The 25,900-nt window shown below is 47.6% G+C and overlaps 1 protein-coding gene across 7 annotated transcripts in view; it reads right to left on the bottom strand.

Moving 5' to 3' along the window:
- The window catches only part of FAM193A (family with sequence similarity 193 member A), a 163,555-nt gene that overhangs the window by 49,914 nt on the left and 87,741 nt on the right, over window positions 1-25,900 (bottom strand). For 4 of the 7 annotated variants that reach the window (XM_049630178.1, XM_049630179.1, XM_049630177.1 and 1 more), the window contains exons 3-7: window positions 17,551-17,708; window positions 16,930-17,097; window positions 13,506-13,740; window positions 6,661-6,785; window positions 2,430-2,577 (exon numbers count right to left, since the gene is read on the bottom strand). In XM_049630178.1, coding sequence (XP_049486135.1) covers window positions 2,430-2,577; window positions 6,661-6,785; window positions 13,506-13,740; window positions 16,930-17,097; window positions 17,551-17,708 — 834 coding nt within the window. Of the gene's footprint in view, window positions 1-2,429; window positions 2,578-6,660; window positions 6,786-13,505; window positions 13,741-16,929; window positions 17,098-17,550; window positions 17,709-17,865; window positions 18,201-18,220; window positions 18,269-25,900 lie in introns of those variants that run through there. The other 3 variants (XM_049630183.1, XM_049630182.1, XM_049630180.1) reach the window with 3 other exon arrangements.

The following is a 25,900-nucleotide window of genomic DNA, read 5'->3' as shown; positions in this document are numbered from 1 at the left end:
TTTTTTTTTTTTTACCCCCTCCACTCTGTTGATGTAGTCTATTACACTGATCAATGTTCACATATTGACCCTCCTTCCATTCCAAGAATAAATCCCACTTGGTCATGGTGTAAAGTTCTTTCTTTTTTTTTTTTTTTTTTTTTTAATTTTTTTTTTCAACGTTTTTTAATTTATTTTTAGGACAGAGAGAGACAGAGCATGAACGGGGGAGGGACAGAGAGAGAGGGAGACACAGAATCGGAAGCAGGCTCCAGGATCCGAGCCATCAGCCCAGAGCCTGACGCGGGGCTCGAACTCACGGACCGCGAGACCGTGACCTGGCTGAAGTCGGACGCTTAACCGACTGCGCCACCCAGGCGCCCCGAGTTCTTTCAATATATTTATGAATTCTGTTTGCTTCTGTTTTGTTGAGAATTTTGCTCCAATGTTCTTAAGGGATGCTGGCCTGTAGTCTTGTTGTTTTTACGGTGTCTGTGGGGCTTTAGTATCAGGGTAATGCTAGCCTCACAGGATGAGTTGGCGAGCTTCTCTCCTCTTCAATTTTTTGGAAGGACTGATGTTAATTCTTCTTTAAATATTTGACAGAATTCACCTGCGAAGCCGACAGGTCCTGGGCTTTCCTCTGCTGGGAGATTTTTGATTAGTGATTCAGTCTCCATACCAGCTGTAGGTCTATTCAGACTTCCTGTGTCCCTGTGACTTAGTCTCAGCAGGTTCTGTGTTTCCAGAAATTTGTCCGTTTCATTTAAAGGGATCTGATTTGTTGGTGTTCTGTTCTGATGCTGTTCACAGTACTTTTACCATTCTTCTTATTTCTGTAGAATCAGTAATAATGTTCCCACTTCGTTTCTGATTTTGGTGATTGAGTCTTCTCTCTTTTTTTTCTTAGTCTATATAGCTAAAGATTTGACAACTTTGATGATCTTAAAGAACAAACGTCTGGTTTCACTGTTTCTTCTACTCTGTATTTTATCTGCTGTAATCTTTATTGTTTCTCTCCTTCTGCCAGCTTTGGGTTTAGTCTTTTTTCCCTAGATCCTTAAGTTGCCAAGTTAGGTTGCTGATTTAAGATCTTTCCTACTTTTTACTGTAAGCATTTAGAGCTGTAAGAACATGTACTTTTATTTATTTATTTTTTATTTTTTAATGTTTATTTATTTTTGAGAGAGAGAGAGAGAGAGAGAGAGAGAGAGAGCGCGCGCGCAAGTGAGAGCAGGGGAGGGGCAGAGAGAGAGGAAGAGAGAATCCCAAGCACGCTCTGTGCTGTCAACATAGAACCTGACACGGGACTCGAACTTGTGAACTGCAATACTTAACCGAGTCACCCAGGTGCCCAAGAACATGACTTTTAAAGAAATAAATTTAATTTCAGGTTTACTTTTTAAAGTAAGACTGTACTCTCCTTCCTAGAGAAAATAACCATATTGTTGTTTTTACATATACTCCATTTTCATCAGAATAGCAGTGATAATACTATACATTACATTCCTAAATAGACATTTAATTTCAGGGACAGATCCATAAGAAAATTCCTATTCCCAAAGGTTTTCTCCATTTCGGCAAAGTCTCAGTCTTTCCTTTTTTCTAAGAGTTGTCCTGAGGCACTTATGTGTTTAGTCACAGTTTAACTGGAGAAATGAAGAAAGAATTTCTAAAACCAGAACTGCATTTATATTCATCCTACCTATAACATGAAAAGAGAAAGCATCCACGGGGTCTGCAGTAGGGCAGATCCAAATCCCAGAGTCTCAAAAGTAAAACAGAGCTCTGTCAGTGCTTCCTTATCACTCCTTATACCCTGTTATCTTGGAAAGGGCGGTTTTGAATTCCTCCTCCTCTATCCACCCTCCTGCAGTTTTAGAAAGGCGGGCAGGCAGGCTGGGGTGCCCTCTGGAAGTCCCACACTCTGTCCTAAGAGGCTCCTGCTGACCAGTTGCACCTGCCCTCAGGCCCCATCTCCAAGACGAGGGCCCTGCCTTCTTGGTCCTCCTCCGTCCCTGTCAGCACCTGCCAAGTACAATCAACTATGTTCTGAATGCGCTCTTTTTCTAGATGGTGAGAGACCGAGAATGGGCTCTGAATGGCAGAGCTTTCAGGAAGTGGTTCCTGAAATTACAAGGCTCAGGAGCTCCCAAGGGCCTCACAGACTCTTGAGGGGACACTGAGCCAGGTGGCAGCGCATGCAGGTGGTGGTGGGTGTAGCCAGGCCAACAGTGACCTGATTAACAGCTGCTGCCACCCTCAGGCACAACTGAATGAAGACCACTGTGGCACCGCAGTATCTCTGCTCCCTCTGGAAAGTCAGTGGCCAGAATCCCCCAACCTCCACCTACCTCCCCATTCCCTGTCACCGCACCTGCACCTCCCCATCCCTGGTCACCCTGGCACACGTGCCTGGCCCACAACATCTCCTGGCAGCACACACTCACCTGCTCATCGACATAGGCGTCGATCCTCTGCTGGCACTCCAGCCACTCCTCAGCCACCCTGCGCAACTCCTCCTCGGAGCGCTGGTACCGTTGCAGCAGGGTGCTGTACGTGTCCTCGTTGCACGTGTCGTGTGTTGTGGTCCCCAGCCTAGGGAGAGAGGCATCTCAGCAAAGGAAAGGGGTCCAAAGGCTCCAGGCCAGAGACGGGAGTTTTGCTTCCGTCACCTCCTCTCCCGATGTGCCAAGTGGGACACCGCTAAGCACTGCACCAGGCTGCTGTGAGGCACCCAGAACAGAATCTGGAATCAAGGAGAAGCTCAAAGAAGAGCTCAAAAAAAAAAAAAAAAAACAAAAAAAAAAACACCAAACAACACTCTTCTAAAAGACCAAGATTCTGAGGCTGCTCTGGGCTCTGCACAGTGAGTGGGTGGGCCCGGGGCCTGAGAACACAGCCCTCTGGCTGGCTGTTCATCAGTCCCAGAGCAGCTGCTTTCTCTCCCATTCCTGCTTCCACAGCCTTGCTCATCACAGACAGATTCCCATGCTTCACGCAAAGCCCATCTTCTATGTAATGTCATCCTGCCTCTCTTGTACCACTTGGAAAACGGGGATGTTAAGGGAGACCGGTATCTGCCCGGCACACATTTTTCTTCCCCCTTCTATAGAAGTGAGAACTGCTCTCCTCCTATACCATGATACAGGTTCCATTTTGAGCCAATGGACAGCAAAGAAGTCAGGGGTCCCGGGACATCTTTGGTGGGGTAATCGGAGCACAATGTGTAGGCACAGGGCTTACATTCAAGCAGAGCTGGACTGGAATCCAGAGAGAAAACGAAGAATGTCCTCACAGCACATGGCATCAGTGGCTGAACACACGGGTCACTATCTAAATATTCACTTTGTAAATGCATAATAACACCATGGAAAGATACTCACGGTAACCTCGATTACAAATACCATGCATGTGAAAAAATAAGTGATAAGGAGAACGAAATGAAGTCACTTTTGGTAAGTTTATTCACAAACCTAATTAAACATTTCCCGAACAATTAATATTATATATTTAAAATAAAATCCAGTTGGGCAATCGCTGCTAATACCCATAACAACAAATAAGCAGACAGTGAGGCTCCTGGTCTTGCCACAGGGAAGGAAACAGGTCTGATGAAGCTTCTGGATCCAGCACCAGCTCTCCGGCAGCACAGACAGAAAGCCTGTGCGGTGCCCTGTGAGCACGCAGGCTGCAGGGTCCACACTCTGGGCATCTCTGAAGGGTCAAGGGCTCAGGTTCTTCAACAGATAAATTACAAGGGACAGGATGGGTGGGGTGGGGACCGGGAGGTTAAAGAATTACCAAAGACATGGGGAAAAGAAGGGGTGGGGAATTGTTAGTTAACCATGATGGAGTCTCCGGGGTGATGAAAAAGTTCTGGAAATAGATACTGGTGATGGTTGCCCAATACTGTGAATGTAATTAATCCAAATGAATTGTCCACTTAAATGTGGCTAAAATGGCAAGTCTTATGTTGTACATACTTTACCACAATTTTTAATAGCTGACGATGTAATATACCAACAGCCATCAAACCGTGTACTTTAAATGAGTGAATTGTATGGCATGTAAATTGTATCTCAGCAAAGCTGTTCAAAAAAAAAAAAAAAGGAGAGAAATAACTTTCTTGAACTTAGTTGGTTCCTTTACATGAGGTCAGCCTCGCTTAAATAATTCGTGTTTGAAAAAAACCAAAATACAAAAGATACATCAAACAAAAAACTAGGCAAGACGATGGCAACGCACACCTGAGTAATATGAGAAGAAAAAAAAGAAAGAGCAGGACTACCACGGCAGCCAGTTCAGCGGCAGCTCAGGGAGAGGACCCTGTGTCTGGACGGGCCACACAGAGGTACTGACTTCCCGGGGGCTGTGCTCACGGGTGGCCATGGGATGCTCACCTGCCAACAATTCATTTAGCTATACATTTGCTTTGTGTAATTTTCTCTATGTTTTACTTTATAATAAAGTTAAACACAGGCCCAGAGCCCAGTGTCAATTAAAATACTTGCAACTACAGATTTTACATGCCACAGCCATGGTCGTTACTTTAGGGGATAGTATTTGTATACAACTCATCCCAAAACTGGTACACACTGTTAAACCGGTATCTATACGCCAGAAGCTCAAACCTGAATTATTCTTGGGTCTGAAAAGGGAGTCTGCCAGGGAGCACAGAAGAGCTCTGGGCATCACCAGTCCTCCTGGGGAACGCTCTCTTGCCTCCTCCCCAGCTCGGTCCCCATCTCTATTTCCCTGGCTCCCACCCTGCTCCCATGAGCAATACTTCAGCCTGACCCCAGAATTAACGTTCAAGACTAAAACACTGCCAGTCTCTGGAGTCTTACCATCATGTGCAATGAGTGAGTAAGAAATCTGGAACTAAGGCACAGTTTCGGAACACGTTTCAGGTACTGCTCACTCAGCCCCAGTTTGATGATAAGCCCATCAAACTGACTGGCTCACCAGAACAAGAAAGTACAAGGCCCTGGAATCTTGCTGTAAGAACCCTCCCCCTTCCCAAAACTCATGTCTTTTCATAAAAAGTGCTTTTGGTGGATCTCAATGTCGTGACTAGGGACAAAACCATGTTTTGCATTTCAAACTCACAATTTTGAATATTTTCCCCTCTTTCTTCTGGGGGGGGGGGGGTCAAAGTTAGGACACTCAGGGATCCATGCCCCCACCACGGAATGTGCCAGATGCTTGCAGAGTGGACACAGAGGGAAAGGGTGGGCGGAGAAGAGGCTGTGGGGAAGGGGAAGGGGATGTCGGCAGGGGTCAGGAGCCAAGCAGAGCATAGGCCACACCCACACAACACTTTGTTCTGATCTCTCTGCCTCCATTACCTTTATCCAACTGCTTTTAGAGTTCTTCTTTCTCTAGAGGTGAGTGTTAAGTGAGAACAGTTATGATCCCTCAGATAGAATTTAGGAATATGGGAAATGAAAACTAGGTTGATACATGGGTTTCAAGAGAAGAAAAAAGTGCTATGTAAGTCAACTACGATAATAATTTATTTACTTAAAAAATAATTTCCCTTTGGGGCTCTTGGGAGGCTTAGTCGGTTAAGCCTCCGACTTTGGCTCAGGTCATGATCTCGTGAATCGTGGGTCCAAGCTGTGCTGACAGCTCAGAGCCTGGAACCTGCTTTAGATTCTGTCTCCATCTCTCTCTGCCCCTTCCCCGCTCACACACTGTCTCTCTCTGTCTCTGTCTCTCTCAAATATAAGCAAACATTAAAAAAAAAATTCCCTTCTCTGTCAATCTGGTCCAAATAAATTTCAGCATGGACACTTAAATAAAGGTGACCATGGTCCATGCTGTTATTAAACGTCTAGAGTGTAGGAGTCTGGTCACATGTGGTTAAGTCCATAGAACAAAATCACCACACTGCAGAACCCAGGAAGCATGCACCTGGCTAGGCAGCACACAGGGAATGCAGACCCAAAGAGGCTCCTCCCAACTGAGCACAGCCACATGGGAACACACACACACACCCCCAGCCGCATCAACCAGGGCAAATGCCCTGCGTACTGCACTTGGCACACCCATCCTGGCACACATGAGGAAGCCCCATGGATACTCTACACCAGTAAGAAGAACCCAAGCCCTGAACAAAGGCACGGAGGGAGCATCTGAGAGACACAAATCCCTGCCCTCAGTGCCCAGGAGCCCCTTGGCATTGTCGGGTCCATGCTGGAGCCGTCCTCTCACCTCCCACACCCTCTCCCCATTCCCCCTGCACACCTGAGTGCCACAGTACAGACTACGTCACAGCCACCGGGCCAAGCCTGAGTCTTGTCAAAGTAAAATCCTATGTCCTTGTCCTTATTTACAAATTTGTGGTGTTAAATCTTTTTTTGCCCCAAGTTTTTATTCCAATTCTAGTTAGTTAACATATACGGTAAAATTGGTTCCAGTGTAGAATTTAGTGATCCATCACTTTGCGGTGCTAAATCTTAGAGGCATTGTTGCGGAGTTTGTTATTCTAAAGTTTAATTGTATTGCTCTCGGGGTTTTGAGTTTCTGTCCAAACTGTATTTTTCCCTAAGCCCTGCGACTTTTCGGGCAAGAACCTGCACACTGCAGTGGTGTTCAGATGTACACATGCTACACCACAGGGAAAAGGCCCATGCTGTCACCTCACAGAGACACATGCAGATTAAGACCAGATACCTGATCTGTGACACCAGTGCCGGCAAGTTGCTCTGGAGAAGTGGCTCCGAAAAGACCAGGTTTTCAAACAGATGTTTATTATGCAGCTCCCACGTCACCTGGAACTTTTTCAAGTGTTCGTTTTCCTAGTTAAAACAAATAAATAAATAAACAAACGAAGATGTACTGTGCTGATGAAGACTAAAAACTTCCCAGAAGAATCCGCCCCGCCATCCTCTACACAGGCCCGAACATCCTGTGGACGAGGGGTCGCTGCTCCCTGTGCACCCAGAGCACAACCCGATGCAGGTATCTGGCCACACGCACACGGGACCCCCATCTCTCCTCCCTTCCAAACCCTTCACACAGAGAAAGGGGGTAAGACACACACAGCTGAAGAAACAACAGAGGGAGAGAGAAACACATGCGTATATTTGATGGTCATTCCGTACAACTGTGCTTCCAAAACGCACTGCAAGTCCTACTCCTCACACAATTTAAGTGCACACAAACCCTCTGATATGGCAGGAGAATCATTTTCTTGCCTGTCTTGAGAAATCTCCCATTCTGATGGATGCAAATAATTGCCCCACTAGTGATATGCCGTGAAAAGTCAGGTCTTTCCTTTCCCTAACAAACGCAGCCAAACTCATCAGTTACTCGAGACATCTTTTAAACATTCAGGAGTGTCCTGGCCATCACGGAGGGTGACATCCGTTTGCCCTCAACGCAAGGTGACCAGGAGAGACAGCGGCACCTTCCCTAAACGCGGCATTCACTTCTACCGGATCTTGCTACAAGCAAACGCCTGTGTGGGACGCGATGCTTCCACCAGGAAGCTACAGGCGTGCACCACCTGCGTCTCACCGTCTCACGTCCACAGGGAGATGCTCCTTCCCTAAGCAACCGCCAACTCTGGGCACTGCTCAGCAAGATGCAGCCAACAGTCCATGAGACGAAGTACTCACAGTGAGCACCTTCAGTGGTCTGTTCCACAAGTTAGCCAAAGTGAATCAAAGTGATCGCACCTGCAGATGTCAGTAAACGTCCACCCAAGAACACTCCATGTTTTGCCCCCTGATAACGGGCTGGCACGGGGGCTGAGAGACTGAATTAAAACCATCGTTTCCTGTTCCTGAGCACAAACACCAGTGAGACCGTGCTCAGCGCACAACAGTGGCACCGCCACACTGCAGATGTGTGTCCGCTCCGCCACCTACAGTGCTCTCCTCATACCCTACAGAGAGAGAGAGCTGGTTAAGGAACCCGTGATGCTTGCAGAGAACCTCAAACCCCCAGTGTCGTCCATGTTTCCAGAGCTTGCTCTCACTCCCGTAGGTGTGCTTTTTTAACACCTGTATTCAATACAGGAACACTGGCCCAGGAACCAATAAACTCAGCCCCATTTCTGGAATGAGAAACCATTACCCCAAAAATGTACTAAGGACGTGGCCACAGAGGACATGTCGAACATGCCACGTGTCACGGACCTCAGCAGAGACTACTCTGTGCAGGTGCTGTGCCAGGTACAGGAACACAAAGACCAGAACCGTAGGTCCCTGCTCCCCGGGAGTCACCAGGGGACAGAGTAGTAGGCAGTGATCCGATTCACAATTCGTCTCTACAACAGAGAACATGTAGGAGCTAAGGCAGCAGCCAGAGCAGTCCCTCGGCCAGCTGAGGGGGGCTCCGGGAAAGACGTGCACTCACAGCTACAGAGGGGGCGGGTGGAGGGGGGAGCAGCGCCTGTGTGTGAGTGTGGCCGGGACTCGGTGCTGCCTGAGCGAGAGGCGCCGAGAACAAGCTCGTCAATGACTCAGGCTTGGGCTTTTATATCCAGGCTAGTTTTACTTTTCACATTCAACTGCAAGAAGGTTTTGGGATTTGGAAGAAAGAAAAGATATTTAGAATCAAGTTCTGTAACAGACCTTGAGAAATACCAGGATAGTCAAGATTCTTCTGTCCTTGTGGATAGAAATTCAGATTTCATGATTACTGCAGTCTAGCAAGGCATTTCTTAGACAGTGGCAAGCATAACTTTAGTCCTAATTTTATTTTAATATTTAAAATAAACTTTTTCCATCGGGCTCTGTGCTAACAGCTCAGAGCCTGGACCCTGCTTCAGATTCTGTCTCCCTCTCTCTCTCTGCTCCTCCCCCACTCATGCTCTCTCTCTCAAAAATAAACAAACAGGGGCGCCTGGGTGGCTCAGTCAGTTAAGCGTCTGACTTCGGCTCAGGTCATGATCTCGCGGTCCGTGAGTTCGAGCCCCGCGTCGGGCTCTGTGCTGACAGCTCAGAGCCTGGAGCCTGTTTCAGATTCTGTGTCTCCCTCTCTCTGACCCTCCCCTGTTCATGCTCTGTCTCTCCCTGTCTCAAAAATAAATAAAACGTTTAAAAAAAAAAAAAAACAAATAAAATAAATAAACATTTAAAATTTTTTTAAATAATAAATAAAATAAAAATAAAAGTTAAAATAAAATAAAATAAAATAAAATAAAATAAAATAAAATAAAATAAAATAAAATACATTTTGTTAAATGTGACCCTATCGGGATACCTGGGCGGCTCAGTCATTTGAGCATCTGACTCCTGATTTCAGCTCAGGTCACAATTCCAGAGTCATGAGATCAAGCCCCTTGCTGGGCTCTGCACTGAGTGTGTAACCTGCTTAGGATTCTCTCTCTCTGTTCCTCCCTCAGCCCCTCTGCCCCACTCATGCACTCTCTCTCTCTAAAAATAAAATAAAGTAAAATTTAATTTAATTTAATTAAAAAAAATAAACTATGACCCCATCATCCTCTGATTCTCCAGGGCAGTGTGGAATAAACCCACAAGTACATTTCCCATGAAAGTCATGTTTTTAAAAATTCTTTCTATGTCTAGATGTATGCCACGGGTTCTGCAGAATCAGAAAAACAGGAGATGTTTCCAAGAGAAGCCAGTCGAGTTAGCAGAGAACTTAGCAGGCAGGGTTTGCGCAGCAAGCCAATTTGCTGCTTTAAGGAAAATAATTGACCGGATTTGTGACCAATCAAAAATCAGAACTTTGGAAAAAAATCAAGCTTTCAAGCAAAAATCAGAACTTTGGAAAATTGCCACTGGCCTTGAAGCTTCTCCATTCTGATAAGGATCAGTGGTGACAGTAACAAAGGTCACTTTTTATACTGAATATCATCAGGAAGATGTGCACTAAATTATTCAGTGAACCAGTATTTTCCAAATAACCAATGCATGATGCTAGAAACCCATGCATGGGCACATCCACTCAAAGTGTGGGCTACAATAATGGTTCTGATGTTAACAATACAGTCAGCTCAAGGGTTTCAGAGTCTACACTGCAACTAACCATTAACAGGCTCTGGGGGCATCTGCGTGGCTCAGTCAGTTAAACGTCTGACTTCGGCTCTGGTCACAATCTTGCGGTTTGTGAGTTTGAGCCCGAGGTGGGTTCACTGCTGGCAGTGTGGAGCCTGCTTCAGATCCTCTGTCCCCCTCTCTATCCCGCTCTCGCTTGTGCACGTGCTCTGGCTCTCTCTCTCTCCCAAAGATAAACATTTAAGAAGCACTAAGGTACTGTTGTACTCTCCAAGAAAAATGGCTGAAAAGGCTACTAAAATACTCCTCCGTTTTCCAAATACACATCTGTGTGAGGCAGGATTTTCATCAATAACGTCAGCCAAAGTAACCTATGACAACAGCATGAGCGGAGAAGCAACTAGAAGAATCCATGTGTCCTCTGTTTGAGCCAGAAACTATGGAGATTTGCAAAAATGTAAATGACGCCCCTCTTCTTACTAAATATGCTTCAGAAAATAGTTCTTTTTGGGGCGCCTGGGTGGCTGAGTCAGTTAAGTGTCCGACTTCGGCTCAGGTAGTGATCTCGTGGTTCATGAGTTCCAGCCCCACGTCAGGCTCTGTGTTGACAGCTTGGAGCCTGAAGCCTGCTTCGGATTCTTTGTCTCCCTTTCTCTCTGCCCCTCTTCCATTCATGCTCTGTCTCTCTCAAAAATAAACATTAAAGAGAAAGAAAGAAAGAAAGAAAGAAAGAAAGAAAGAAAGAGAAAGAAAGCAAATAGTTTTTATTTTAAAATATGTGCTATTTATGTTATGTAATGGGGCTCATCTCAAAAGTGATTTAATAGTTTTAAATTTGTTTTAATTTCAATACAGCAAATATTAACAGATAAAATATACAAAGACAGAAAAGCCCTTTGGAGTCCTCAGTTTTTAAGTTTAAAGGTCCCCAAGTCCAAAAATGTTGAGAACTGCTGCCTTCAGGCACTAACTTTAACTCAATCTTAACTCAGCTGTGTCAATTTCTTGTCCTGCAAAGATCACCAGCTGGGCCTGGAAGGATATTGTTACAACTGTGTGACCCTTGTTGGATCCTGATTTGAGTGCTCCAACCATAAAAGAGGTTCTGGAGGTAATTGAGAATTTTTATATAGACTGGGTGTGAGTCAGTGATAAGAAGTCACAGTCAGCTTTTGTGACACGACAAGGTTACTGTGGTTACCTGGGATGACGCCAAGCCCACTACGTGCACGTTGCTTGATTTACTGACATGACAGCCTCCATCACCGTCAAGTGACCTGTGGGCTTGGGAGTTGCGATACCCCACCGACAGCACTTGTTGAGACCACAAGCCGAGGAGGCAGTTGGTTCACAGTTACACCCTTTTGGGGAGGCTGTACCTCACCTCTGCCCACCCCAAGATCACAACGGGCATACGCCCTTGCCGTCCCTCCAGTCTGAGGGCCTCTCCTTCGCTCTCACAGGGAGGTGGTGGCCATTTGCAGGCCCAGCACTGCGCGCCGATGCCACCCGGGGTTGGACCTAGGCTGTACATCCTGTCTTCCAGGATTATAAATCCTTGGAGTGAATGGTGGCTTTGGGCCACACAAGTTACTCAGAATTCCAGCTGCTGGTGTGTTTTTCACCCCTAAGGCTTCTTGCCTCTCATGCCACCTCAGCAATGTGTTGTAAAAGCTCGTATCTTGTTTTAGTTTCTGTCATCCAGTAATTCAGTTGTTTCCCTTGAAGGAAGGAAGCGTTCAAGGTATCTCGTCTGCTGTACCACCAGAAACCAAAGAGAGTATCTCCATGTGCAACCAAAGTGACATAAATCACCGACCAAACTACATTTTGTTCTTCGCGCTTACGAATTTTTTTCCAAACCACAAGAAAATATTTCTACGTAAATTTCTAGGAATTTGCTCCAAGAAGCAGGGTCCAAATCAATCTGTTTGGTTCCAGAGCCATATTCCGCTCTAACTGCCTGAGGAGGGCCTGGACTTAAAGCATCAGCTGGGGCACTGCGATAGCACTCTTCACTGCTATGCATGAAGTTCAGACAGCCAGGAGACACTCTTAACTTCGGCTGTCCCCTCTCACAGCAGACTCAGGAAGGTCTCAAGGTTGTGGTCACAGAGGAGACGGCACTAGATGTGAACTTCTGACTTACTTACAGTAAGTCGAGGCAGAAGAGGAAGAGTTGCACGAGACGCGCCAGGAAGGAGTGAGGTGTCAGAGGCGAGCCTGGCCCCGCTCGGGGCGCTGGCATCCAGTTGCAGAATCGCATCTTGAAGCAGAGACTCTGCCCCTCCCACTCAGCAGTCCTTTTCTCACAACACAAGCTCTCCTCGAAGATGCAGGGAGTCACTTACAGGAATGGCAAGGTCTACCACAGGAATGCTTGAGGAAGTCCGTGAACCCCCTGAAATTACTTGCCAAATTGCGTGCCTGTAAATTTCTCTAGCAGGAAGCTCTATCAACTTTAGAGTCACATAAAGACCATTACATTTAAAACTTTAGGGATTACTGATTACTATATTTGTTTCAAAATGTAGTTTTACCCATGAGAAAGTACTCAAAACTAGCCCAATGAAGTATCATTTAAATTTTCTTCTAATGTTTATTATTTTGAGAGAGAGAGAGCGTGAGCAGGGGAGGGACAGAGAGAGAGGGAGACACAGAATCCGAGACAGGCTCCAGGCTCTGAGCTGTCAGCACAGAGCCCGACGCGGAGCTGGAACTCACGAACCCAGGCGCCCCTGAAGTATCATTTAATAATAAAATTTAGGTGATGAGCAACAGCTCCACAGACTATCAGCAAATTGCTATTTCTGTAACAGTCCAGAAAGCATGAATGGCTGGTCTCTTGGGTACCATGGTCTCCTTCCAACTGGCAGCTGCACTGACTGCCAGGGCTGACCCAAGGCACTCATCTCCAGCTTAGCTGGTTTCCAGTAACTGTACTTCCACTATGTGCCTCTTTCTACCCACCTGTGCTAACTTACCTTTGTGAAGTGGTCAGAAAGGACACTCCTTTGTTAGCACTACCAGACAGGTATGTGGGGGGGGGGGGGGGGGGGGTGTTCTCACTTGTTTCTGTGAACCCATCCTTAACCCAGGGTTGGACTGTGCAATCAATGACCGAAAGCCACAGGGCTGTCAGGAAGTGCCCTCTACAGGACTCATGCTCTGCGTGCGCACGCTGACAGCAGAGTTAACAACTCAAGACAGAAGCCATCTCTCTTTCTTTTCCCTGTTAATGCACACACACTGGTCCTAACCTCATATGGTCCCCATCGCTCCCTCCCTAGGCCTCAAGGCCTCCAAAGAGCATTCCTATGATGTGTCGCCCGGATATCAATTCACACAACACTTTTATCCCACGGCAAAGTCCAGAGAGAAGAGAAAAGGGAGAGGAATCAGGTTCTCTCCTACATGCCTGAACACCGCCAAGCAGGAGCCCGTGACGGCGCGCGCGATCGACACACAAGCCTCACAGCTTCGCACGACCACAGTCCTTCTCCACAGCTCTCCCCAGCAGAACCAGAGAAAGGCAGCTTTCCCTCTTACCAGCGTGCCAAGGAAGGTGCTGATTGTGCGTGCCGCCTGGCAGAGGGCACCGTACTCTTCGAGAAGGAGGGAGATGAACTGGTGTGCCTGTGGAGGGCCCTGCAGGGCAGACGGGGCTTTCACTTTGGATGCAGCCGACAGCTGCCGGAGGAGCCGGACCTTCATCTCCAGCACGTACTCTCTGGCCTGTTGTTCCAACCGCTGGTACAGCTGGTAAGGGTCCCTCTCACAGAGCCTGCGCAGAGAAGAGAGAGTCACCACTCACCCGTATCCCATCCACACAAGGCCCTCCTTGGAACTGTTCTACGAGCAACGTCCCGGAGCCTTTGCACAGGCACCCGCCCGACGACAGCAACAGCAGCCATCTTCTCAACCACCTGTGAGAGGGGCCATCACCCCACTCAACAGAGAGGAACCCAGGCACAAAAAGCATCGAGAACTCCAAAGTCACCAGCTAATGGACCAAAAAAACCCCAGTATTTACTCAGAGCTTACCCTGCACTAGCACTGGCTCGCACATGTACTGACTCAGCTGATCACTGAGTTCATCCCTCAGCCAAACACAGAAGTCCACACGGGCTGGGTAAAAGGCTGGAACTCACAGAACCAGCAGGTGGCAGTGCTTACACACGGGCACCGCAGCAGCTGTCTTGGGAGGGATGTGCTTTCTCAACCGCAAGACTATCTAAAAACACAGGAGGCTGAAGACAATTAATTTTCAATGCCCGTATGTTAGGTGAAAAGCGACGATCCCAGCAGAAGTGATACCTGGCTTGGAGGACTAATGCAGACTATTCTGTCTTTTCTATGAATTCAGTATACAATCCAAATGGGCTTATTATTTTTATAATCAGAGGACACTGTCGAAACAATACATCCCTTTTTAAGTTATCCCACCAAAAAACCCAAAGAAGCGTATAAAATAAAGTCTCTAAAATGAGGAGCAGGGAAAAAATTAGTAAAGGCCTTTCCATTGGGCCACAATAGCAGTTAACATTTTTAAGAACTTCTTTCCTAACTTGTAGATAATCTACTTGTAAAGTGGCTGTTCCTCTTAAGTATGAGCTTCTGAGGAGCCTGCACACAGAAACCCAGGATCACTGGGGTGACGACAGTATCTGTCTGTGACCCGCCACCAGGAGGAAGCACTCTGAGGCCAGTGCTTCATTAGACACGAGTTGTAAAACATATTAGGCCACAGTTCCTGGACTCTACATAATGGATCCTTTCACCTTCTGGGCACCACGTTTGCTCAAAAGGGAAGAATGTAGTAAGTTGCCATCTATTTCAGTTTTAAATTAGCGCACCACCTGAGTTGCAAAGACAAGAACCAGGTGAAACCCAGCAATGAAACATGGGAAGCCTTATACACAATGTGGCTAGAGAAACAATAAAAACTGATGGGACTCCCACTGAGGCCAGTATGTTTCAGATAGACAGTTTCTTAATTTCCAGTACAACAACTGTCCTGTGAAACGGAATGCATTTCGTGTGTTAAATGGACACTACAGAAGACTCAAATGACAGAGGAACAATCAAACTTACAGGGAGACTGGATGCCTCTTAGCATGGAGAACTGTACATCTGTTTTACTTTAGGTCTCTGTCCCTCTCTGTATTCTATAAATTTAATGAAATGGCCATGGGGTACTTCTGCAAGTAGATTTTTTAAAAACCATATGACCAAGAGGCAGGAATACGCTGAAGATGCGGGCGGCTCATCCATACATACAGTCAACAAGCACTGGCGCGCCTGTGTGAAGGTTATTCTAACCGTCAAACCGCAGCAGTGAGGAAGCCAAGTATAAGAAACTCTCCGCCCATGTGGCGCTTATGGCACGTGCATATATATGATAGAATTCTAGGTAATGGCAGTAACATAGTAAGAAAGAAGGCAAGGGGAGGAATAGTGATGGCAGGGAGGCGCCTCAGATCTCAGGGTGGCCTCTTTGAGGTTACTCCGAAAAGTAATGTGAACAACTGAAGGGAGGAAAAACAACCCCGAGGAAGCAAGAACAATGCAGACAGAAGAGCAAATGCAAAGGTCCTGGAGCAGGAGCGAGTGTGGCCAGCAGAGGAATGACGGGAGCCAGCACAGCTGAAATGCAGTGATTAACAGTATGAGAGTGGCGCAGAGCGGGACCATGCAGGACGCTGGAGGCCACGGAAAGGAGGAAAGGATCATCGTCACCAGCTGTACAGGCATCACACACATCCCTCTCCTGATGTGTGTCGGCACATGAACAACAAAAACAGCAGCGTTCCTGGATGCAAGGACTAGGGGAAATACGGTTATCCGACATATTCACTTCTGGACGGGGGCGGGAGATTTGCACATAACAGGATTATTTCACTCTTAGAGCAACACTGTTTCCCAAACCTTCACAATTCACAGTATTACCTTTGTAATTTCCATGGTAACATCTCTCACCACACTGTACCTGCTGGGTATTCTCCTTCAACTGCCTCGTTTGACTTTAGCCACTTCCTAAGCATTCAGTGTATGAAGTCATGGGCCTGAGGTGCAGGTTACGTGCCTTCCTCATACTCACTTGGCAACCTAACTTCTAAAACAGGCACATACCACCCAGAACTGCCTCCTGGAACATAGGCCAAGCGCTAAACACACTGGCCGGATTCACCCACTAGTCAGTAGAACCCATGGCCAATCACTATTCCAGTCTCCACAGATAAACCGTACTCTACAGCAAACAAGGGTCTCTAAGACCCCCAAAGGTGTTGCATTCAAGATGTGAGAAAAAGAAAACAAAAGGAGAATTGATCCATGAAATCCAGCTCAAATTTATTCCTCTAATTCGGAACATGTCAAAAAAAGAGGAGAAAGATGCTACAAGCTGTAAGGAAGAATAAAAAGTATGGCCACCTCGAGTTCTGTAGTGTCAGCGGGCCCAAAGTGCTGCTGAACAACAGACGCCATGTGGTGAGCCACTCTTGCCTGAGAATCACCCACACGTCCAGGCCTGGCTACAGCAGGCCCCCTACTCACGCTTACACGCGTTCTCAAGCTGCCTGGCCTCACGGAAGCTGCTTCTCCTCCTTGGGTTAACTACATGCAAGGGTGCCTCCTGAGGAAGTGCTTAGATCACCCCCGGCACAGAAAGTACTCAAAAAGCAGTTTTACGGTCTGTCTCAGCGCTAAGAAATGAAAGAAACATGTCAACTCATTTTTTTTTTTTTTTTATTACACAGACAAGAGGTATTTCATCAGAATTAGAATTGGAAACTTTACCCAGCAGGTGTGCTTTTTGGCAGTCTGTCTGCTGAAGACTGGCAGTGCCCCCGGGGCCAAGCACGCACGCGGAGCTCACTAGGTCCTGAAAGGAGACCCCCGCCCCCCACAAGCAGAGAGGAGGCTTCCCCCGCAACAGGTGAGGGAGGGACATGACACAGGGGGCAACGTGTACCTATCCACGAGCTCCTTCACCCCCTCCTTGTCCGGCACGAGACTCTGGTCTTGGTCGTCGGCCAGCGGAGTCCCTGCCTGGCGGTAAATGCAGCGGACCATGTAGCGCACTTCTGACCAGTAGTTCTGCAGCTGCTGGGGCTCCCGGTCTGTGTCTGCCGAAATCTCTCTGTTAGAGGGACAAGAGCAAGGAGGTCAGGGTTAGCGCAGGGTCGGTGTCGCCCTTCACCCTCCAGACAGCCCAAGGGGAGGGGGGGGGGCCACCCCGACTGCCGTGGCCCCAGGTGCCCACAGCTGCCGGTCCCCGGACCCTGGACCGCTGTCCCGGGGCCCCTCCTCGCACGACGCAAGCTAACGCACCTGGGCTCCCCAGGCAGCTCTCGCTCTCACTCCCCAGGAAGCCCCCGCTACCCACCCACCCCCGCCCCGTCCACGCCCTCCGCGCGGGGCGGGCCGCTGTGGCTGCGGTCCCGAGCCCCCCAAGTCCCGGCTTCTCTTCCCCTCCGCCCCGCAGCAGCCGCAGTGCGGGCCTGCCCAGCATCCTGGGGCAGGGGGGGGGCTCTCGCGCTCCTCGCCCCCCCCCCCCCCCCCCCCCCACCCCGGGGGGGGGGGGCACCCGTACCTGCGCTCGCTGCAGGCCTCGCAAGCACACGCGGCGTCCGAGGGGGCGGCGCCCAGCCCGGCCGAGGGCAGCGTCTGTGCGCCGAGGGCCAGCCTCCCGCCGCCCGCCTCCGGCTGCGAGCCGCTGAGAGGGGAGTGAAGAAGGAAGTCTTGGCCCTGCTTGAAAAAGAGAACAGAACAGACTACGTTCAAACGTTCACGGCACAAATTTGCGATCAACGCGTCAGAAAAAGGCCTTGTAGAAACAGATTTAAACCTAGACGCTGACGAGATCCCCAACGGCCTCGCCCGGGCAACTTTTCCTGACCCCCAAGACCTTTGCAAGCGACTGTTTCGCCTTCAGACAGCGCCACCTGATCCCGGGAAGGCCGTCCGAAAACGTCGCTCATTCTCCAGAGAAGCGCAGCTCCGGCCCCCACCCGTGGGACGGCGCTCAGGGCGCAGCCGGGGGCCCCAGCTGGGAGCCCGCCGGAAGTCGCCGGAAGTGGCTGCGCCGCGTGTTCTGAGGGACGGGGGGCTGGACACGCGAACGTTCTGGGCAGAGGCGGCGGGACGAAGCGGGCTCCGACCTCCGTGACTGGACGCCCAACAGCCACTCCAGGGGGCAGAAATGCGACCTTTACCCCCTCCCCGGGCCCTCTCCGGTCTTGGGACGCGACCCCAACACCCACCCAGCTGGCACCCTGTCCCTCGATGACGGGACCTGAGAAGGACTCTGGTACGATGTGGGAAGTGGGCTCCTGTCGGAGAGCGGATGACCCCCGCCCCCCCCCCCCCCCCCCCCGCCCCAGGAAGAAAGGGCACCAACAGGGCAGCCAGCCCCGCGGCCATCGCCCGCACGGCTGAGGAGAAGGGCAGAGCCGCGGGAGGGGCGCTGAAGGGAGTGCGCACGCGCGAACACCGGGCCGCAAGCCCTCCCTCGCGGGCTGTGGCGTCTGCGGGCAGACCCGTGGGGAGCGCAGAACGCCGGGCCTATCGTGTGGCCCCTGGAGTCCGGGCACCGGCGGGGCGCAGCGGGAGCCAGGGGCGGGCCAGCACTGAGGGCGGGGGCAAGCGGGACTGCGGGGTGTCTCGCAGAGTCCGCGGCACGCGGTCCCGTGCCAAGTCCCAACCGTGGCCTAGGGGGGCGGCTGTCACCAAGGAGGACCACGGACAGCCCGGCAAAGGGCAGAGGACCCGAAAATGAGGCCATTCTAATACCACAGCGACGGGAAAGGCCTGAAAAGGCTCCACAGGTCCGCAGGCGGTGCTGGCGGAAGCAGGCTGCCCCCCAAGGACAGCAGGTCCGTGCCCCTCGCGGAGGAGGTCTCCTCGCTCCTCCACCCCCATCGAACCCAACAGCAAGGCTGCCCGCCGTGCGACTCCAAGCCTCGGCGGATGCACGACCCGGGCCCAACCAGGCCACGCCCCGTCACCTGTGCCCGCCGACCGACCGTGGCGGCTCCGCCCGTGCCCGCGGCTCCTCTGCAAGTAGCAGCCAGGGTAGGGTGGTGGCTGCAGCAAGAGAGACCCTGTCACCTCCCTGCACAGAACTTCCATAGCAGCTACGAACAGACTCTAAACTATCTCAACACAGTCCTCGAGCCTTCCCAGGGCACACTGTTGCCCTCCTGCCACCGTACTTGTTCTCGGCCTGGAGCGCTAACCCCCTAGCCCTGTGAATGGCCTGGCAGACGGACAGAGTTCTAGCAGGCACACCTCAGCAGAGAAACGGGGGAGCCGGGGGTCAACCTTTGGCCTCTGGGCCCCAAATGCACCCTTGCCTCCGGGGTCTGTGTGGGAGCAGCCCCGGCAAACACGCCTCCCCGGCTGCTGGCGCCGAGCGGAGCCTTGCCGGCAGGGGGCGCCGGAGGGACACTGCGGAGGCAGGGGCTCTTCCCGCCGGCCCGGCCCGTCGGAGAAGCGAGGTGGACTGAGCCCACCTGACGCGCCCTGCAGCTCCTCAGCAGCTGCTCCGCTACCCGGAGAGCCTCTTCCCAGGGGGTCCTGCCTGGCGTCGTCTCCCTAAGCTGCGTGGTAGTGGCTGCCCCCTAGATGTGCCACTGCTGGATTCTTCTGCGTTCCCTTCCCAGATGTGGCTAGTTGATCTGTTACACTTGGCTCTCCACGCAAAAGTGCCCCTGTTCAAACTACTGGTGTGGGTGCCCATCTCCTGACCTTGATCACCCCTGTTAATCTCTTATATCACTAACTGCTCTTTGAAATCCTGGTGTCTCCCTTGTTTTCCTGTTGTTGTCGCTGTGTTGTTTTTCACCTGTCTTCATCACTGGAAGCTCAGTTCCACAAGAGTGGGACCCTTTCCGTCCTGCTCACTGCTGTGCACTAGCACCTGACACACAGGACAGACTCCGAACAGCAGCCAAGAACCTGAAAAGTAACATTTCCTGGTGACAAGGGATGAAATGAGGCCTTTTAAGATAGCACATGCCGGGGCGCCTGGGTGGCGCAGTCGGTTAAGCGTCCGACTTCAGCCAGGTCACGATCTCTCAGTCCGTGAGTTCGAGCCCCGCGTCAGGCTCTGGGCTGATGGCTCGGAGCCTGGAGCCTGTTTCCGATTCTGTGTCTCCCTCTCTCTCTGCCCCTCCCCCGTTCATGCTCTGTCTCTCTCTGTCCCAAAAAAAATAAATAAAAAACATTGAAAAAAAAAATTAAAAAAAAAAAAAAAAAAAAAAGATAGCACATGCCCATACAGTAAATCCTTAAATGTGCCACCTTGTAGTGCTCATCTTACACAGATTTAACTTCTGTTCAAATCCAACACAGTTTAAGAGAATACAACAAAATCCAGCACTCAACAAGGTAAAATGCACAATGCCCAGCATCCAGTAACAAAACCAAGAAAGAAAATATGACTCACAACCATGACGGAAACCAATCAAGAGAAACAGAACCCAAAATAACAAAAATGATGCAACCAAGAGACAAGAATCTCAAACTGGTGATTATAAACTCTGTAAGTTTCAGAAAGTAGAGGAAAACAGAAAACACAAGAGCAGCAAGTGAAAATGTAAAACATAAGCAAATGGAACTTCTAGGAATGAAAACATAAGCTGTCTTACAACAGAGTATCAATAAATCTGAAGTAATAATCCAAAATGACGTACAGCAACAAGACTGAAAAAAAAACAAACAAACGAAGCATTTCTAAAACAAAAGTCAAGATGTCTAACATGCAGGTAATGGCATCCCAGAATAAAAGGCTGTATAAAGAAATAGCTGAAAATTTCCCACATTTGAGGAGACCATAAACTGGCATATCTTAAAAGCTCATCTAATCCCAAGCACAATTAACAGAAAGCAAACCACACCAAGGCACATCAGAGTGAAACTGCCAAAAAGCAACAATGGGGTGCAAATCGGAGAAGCAGGCAGAGGAAAACATCCCTTCTGCACACAGGAGCAAAGACAAGAATGGCAACATGCTTCCGACAGAAATAGGGAAGCCAGCAAAGAAATGACCAACAACCTAGAATTCTTAGCAAAAACAACTTTTTAAAATGAAGGCAAAGGAAAAGTTTTCAAACAAACAGCAGTTCCCCGGCACTACAGGAAATGTTAAAGGCAGAAGAGCGCAGGTGAATGGTGTGAAGAACACCAAGCTTACAAAGGGGAGTAGAGGGAAAGGACAAGGACTTTTCTCATTTATTAAGTCTTTTAAAAAGATAATTAACTATTTAAAGCTAAAGTAATAAAAATGTACGGTAAACGCTATATTTGTATGAGAAAAGCAGATGACTATACAGACACTGGTAGAGCTCAGAGTACAACTTTTTAAGGCTCTTAACACTACATGTTAAGCATATAATATTCTTTGAAAGTAGAGGTTGAAAAGTTGAAGATACATATTGTGAATTCTGGAACCACTAAAGTAATGAAACATAGCAAAACCAAAAGGCAACCAACGCAACAGGAGAAGATATTTGCAAACGACGTATCAGATAACAGGGTTAGTGTCCAAAATCTATAAAGAACTTATCAAACTCAACACCCAAAACCAAATAATCCAGTGAAGAAATGGGCAGACGACATGAATAGACACTTCTCCAAAGAAGACATCCAGATAGCCAACCGACACATGAAAAGATGCTCAACATCACTCATCATCAGGGAACTACAAATCAAAACCACAATGAGATACCCCATCACACCTGTCAGAATGGCTAACATTAACAACTCAGGCAACAACAGATGTTGGCGAGGATGCAGAGAAAGAAGATCTCTTTTGCACTGTTGGCGGGAATGCAAGCTGGTGCAGCCACTCTGGAAAACAGTATGGAGGTTCCTCAAAAAACTAAAACTAGAACTACCCTACGACCCAGCAATTGCTCTACTAGGGATTTATCCAAAGGATACAGGTGTGCTGTTTCAAAGGGGCACATGCACCCCCATGTTTATAGCAGCACCATCAACAATAGTCAAAGTATGGAAAGAGCCCAAATGTCCATCGATGGATGAATGGGTAAAGAAGATGTGGTATGTATGTGCGTGTGTGTGCGTGCGTGCGCGCGCGCACACACACACACACACACACACACACACTGGAGTATTACTCAGCAATCAAAAAGAATGAAATCTTGCCATTTGCAACTACGTGGATGGAACTGGAGGGTATTATGCTAAGCGAAATTAGTGAGAGAAAAAAAATATATGACTTCCCTCATGAGGGAGGACTTTAAGATACAAAACAGATGAACATAAAAGAAGGGAAGCAAAAATAATATAAAAACAGGGAGGGGGACAAACCATAAGAGACTCTTAAATATGGAGAACAAACAGAGGGTTACTGGAGGGGTTCTGGGAAGGGGGATGGGCTATATGGGGTAAGGGACATTAAGCAATCTACTCCTGAAATCAATGTTGCACTATATGCTAACTAACTTGAATGTGAATTAAAAAAATAAACTAAATTAAAATTTTTTTAAGAAGAAAAAAAATGAAACAAAGTAATAGGTAATAAGCCAAGAGGAGGTAAAATAGAACCATAAAAAGTATTCAACTAATCGAAAAGAAAAGAAGGAACAGGAAGGAAAGAGTAGCAAACAACAGACAGGAAAAAATAGAAAAAAAAAAAAAAAAAGATGGTAGAGTTATATCCAAACATATCAATAATGACATGAAATAGAAATAGTTAAATTTTCCAACTGTTAGAAGATAGCTTGGATTAAAAAACAAGATCCACTGCGCTTTCTACAGCAGATTATAAAGACAAATTGGTTAAAAATTAAGGTTGGGAAACATACTGAATGCAAATACTAACCAAAAAAGGCTGGGTGGCTCCATGAGCCACCATACTAAAGCTGGCTTTAGTATGAGGAATGTTAGCAGCAATGAATGAAGGGTATGATGATGATGAAGACAAAATTAATAATAATAACAACATGACTGATTTAACAAGAAGCAGTAACAGTGGTAAATAAGCATGCCAATAACAGAGCTCAAAATACATGGAGCAGGAATTAAAAGGAGAAATGCGTAGGGACACCTGGGTGGCTCCGTTGGTTAAGTTCCAGACTTCAGCTCAGGTCATGATTTCACAGCTCGTGGGTTCGAGCCCCATGTCGGGCTCTGTGCTGACAGCTCAGACAGAGCCTGGAACCTGCTTCAGATTCTGTGTCTGCCTCTCTCTCTGCCCCTCCCCAGCTCATGCTCTGTCTCTCTCTGCCTCAAAAATAAATAAAAACATTTTTAAAAATTAAAAAAAAAAAAAAAAAAAGAACAAAGCCAGAGAACCTCTACATAATTTCATGACTTACTCTAAAAAGCTTAAGGAACCAAGACTTTTAAGGTACTAACAAAAGGATGAGTAATATATGTAAAGTGGAAGACAGAGTCCAGAAGTAGACCCATACATTCAGTACCAACTGATTTTTTACAATGATGCCAAGCTAATTTAACAAGGAAAAATAGTATTTTCAGCAAATAGTTCTGAAACAAATGGATATCGACATGAAAAAAGGATGAACCTCAACCTTACTTTACAAAAGATACAAAATTTCACTCAAAATAGATCACAGATCAGGGCGCCTGGGTGGCTCAGTCGGTTAAGCGTCCAACTTTCGCTCAGGTCATAATCTCACGATGTGTGGGTTTGAGCCCCAGGTCGGGCTCTGTGCTGACAGCTCAAAGCGTGGAGCCTGTTTCAGATTCTGTGTCTCCCTCTCTCTCTGCCCCTCCCCCCACTCATGCACATGCTAGCTCGCGTTCTCTCGCTCTCTGTCAAAAATAAATAAACATTTAAAAAAAATAAACATTGTAAAAAATTTACAAAAGATACAAAATTTCACTCAAAATGGATCACAGATCGGCGCGCCGGGGTGGCTCAGTAGGTCAAGCGTCTGACTTCGGCTCAGGTCATGATCTCACGGTTCTTGGGTTCAAGCCCCACATCGGGCTCTGGGCTGACAGCCTGAAGCCTGCTTCAGATTCTGTGTCTCCCTCTCTCTCTGCCCCTCCCCTGCTCATGCTCTCTCTCTCTCTCTCAAAAATAAGTAAACATTTAAAATAAAAAAAAGGAGGGGAGGGTGGGTGATGGGTATTGAGGAGGGCACCATTTGGGATGAGCACTGGGTGTTGTATGGAAACCAATATGACAACAAACTTCATATATTGAAAAAAAATAAAATAAAAAAATTAAATTAAATTAAATTAAAAAAAGGATCACAGATCAAATATATGGGCTCAAAACAGAAGTCATTTAGAAAAAACCACAGGGCAAAAAAATCTTTATAACCCTGGATAGCAAAGATTACTTACATAGAACACAAAAAACCCAAATCACTTAAAAATTGATAAACTGGGGGCTCCTGGCTCGGTCAGTTAAGCATCCAACTCTTGATTTCAGCTCAGGTCATGATCTCAAGGTCGTGGGATCAAGCCCCATGTTGGGCTCCATGCTGAGTGTATAGTCTACTTGGGATTCTCTCTCTGCCCCTCCCTCGCTTGGATGTGCGCACGCCCATGTGTGTTCTCTCTCTCTCTCTCTCTCTCTCTCTCTCTCTCTCAAAATAAATTATTTTTAAAACATTGATAAACTGGACTTGATAGAAATTTAAAATTTTGCTTTTCAAAGAATAGTGTTATACAATGAGAAGGCAAGCCATACACCAGGAGGAAATATTTGAAAAATGTACCTGACGAAAGGCTTGTATTCAGAATATACTATAGAGATCTGTGACAATTCAATAATAATAAGAAATAACCTAATTAAAAACAGGCAAAAGATTTGAAGAGCCACATCACCAAAGGGATACAGATGGAAAATAAGTACAAGAAAAGATGTTCATCAGGTCATTAAGAAAATACCAGTTAAAACCCTGAGATGCACTATAAAGCCACTAGAATGGCCACAATTAAGGACTGTGAATGTATCCAGCCTTGGTGAGGACACAGATTAACAGGAACTCTCATACGTGGCTGGAAAACAGTACAAGCACTTTGAAAAATTCCAAGACAGATCCTTAAAATGTTAACTACACCTAGCAATTTCACTCCTAGGTATTTAACAAGGACAAATGAACTATGTCCACACAAAGACTTGTACTCAAATGTTACCAGTGGCTGTACCGTTAATAGCAAACCCAAAAAACATAAATGTCCTTTTACTGGTGAATGGATAAGGAATACTACTCAGAAATAAAAAAGAATTAACTATGGATACATAAAACAACGGAGAGAAGTTTCAAAATCATTACATTAAGCAAGAAAAGCCAACGACCACCACCTGGACGATGTATCTGTGAGGCTCAGTTCTGTCGGCCCAATCTGACAGCTCTGAGTGGTAGTGACAACCTGTATCAGCAACCACTCTCATGATGTTCACCATGAAGGAACTTGATATGTCTGTATTAGGAACCAAGACCCAACAGGGCAAACATTCAAGATACAAACAAATATTAGCAAACTCGTGAATGGCCGGTTTAAATTGAGACTATATGCCTTGTTAAGACCTGCAGGCACATAACTGCTGGAGAATCAGGCTCCTTAGTATAAAATGCAAGACTTATGTTTTAATGATATATTTGAGAACACGGACACAATTGCTAATGTCCAGAATCAAAAGGAAGGCTTTAAAATAAGCAACCTTCGGGGTAGCTGGGTGACTCAGTCAGTTGAGTATCCAGCTCTTGATTTCGGTTCACATCATAATCTCACAGTTCACAGGTTCAAGGCATGTATCAGGCTCCCGTGCTGACAGTGTAGAGTCTGCTTTGGATATTCTCTTCCTCCCTCCCTCCCTCCCTCCCTCCCTCCCTCTCTCTCTCTCCCCCTCCCCTGCTCGCTCATGCACTCTCTCCCAATAAACAAAAATAAAATAAAATAAACTTGTAAACAAAAAATCCTGCCAAGTCTTC

This window comes from Panthera uncia, chromosome B1, assembly GCF_023721935.1.
Source record: "Panthera uncia isolate 11264 chromosome B1, Puncia_PCG_1.0, whole genome shotgun sequence".
NCBI classification, from domain to species: Eukaryota; Metazoa; Chordata; class Mammalia; order Carnivora; family Felidae; genus Panthera; species Panthera uncia.
This window is presented reverse-complemented; position numbering and strand designations above follow the sequence as displayed.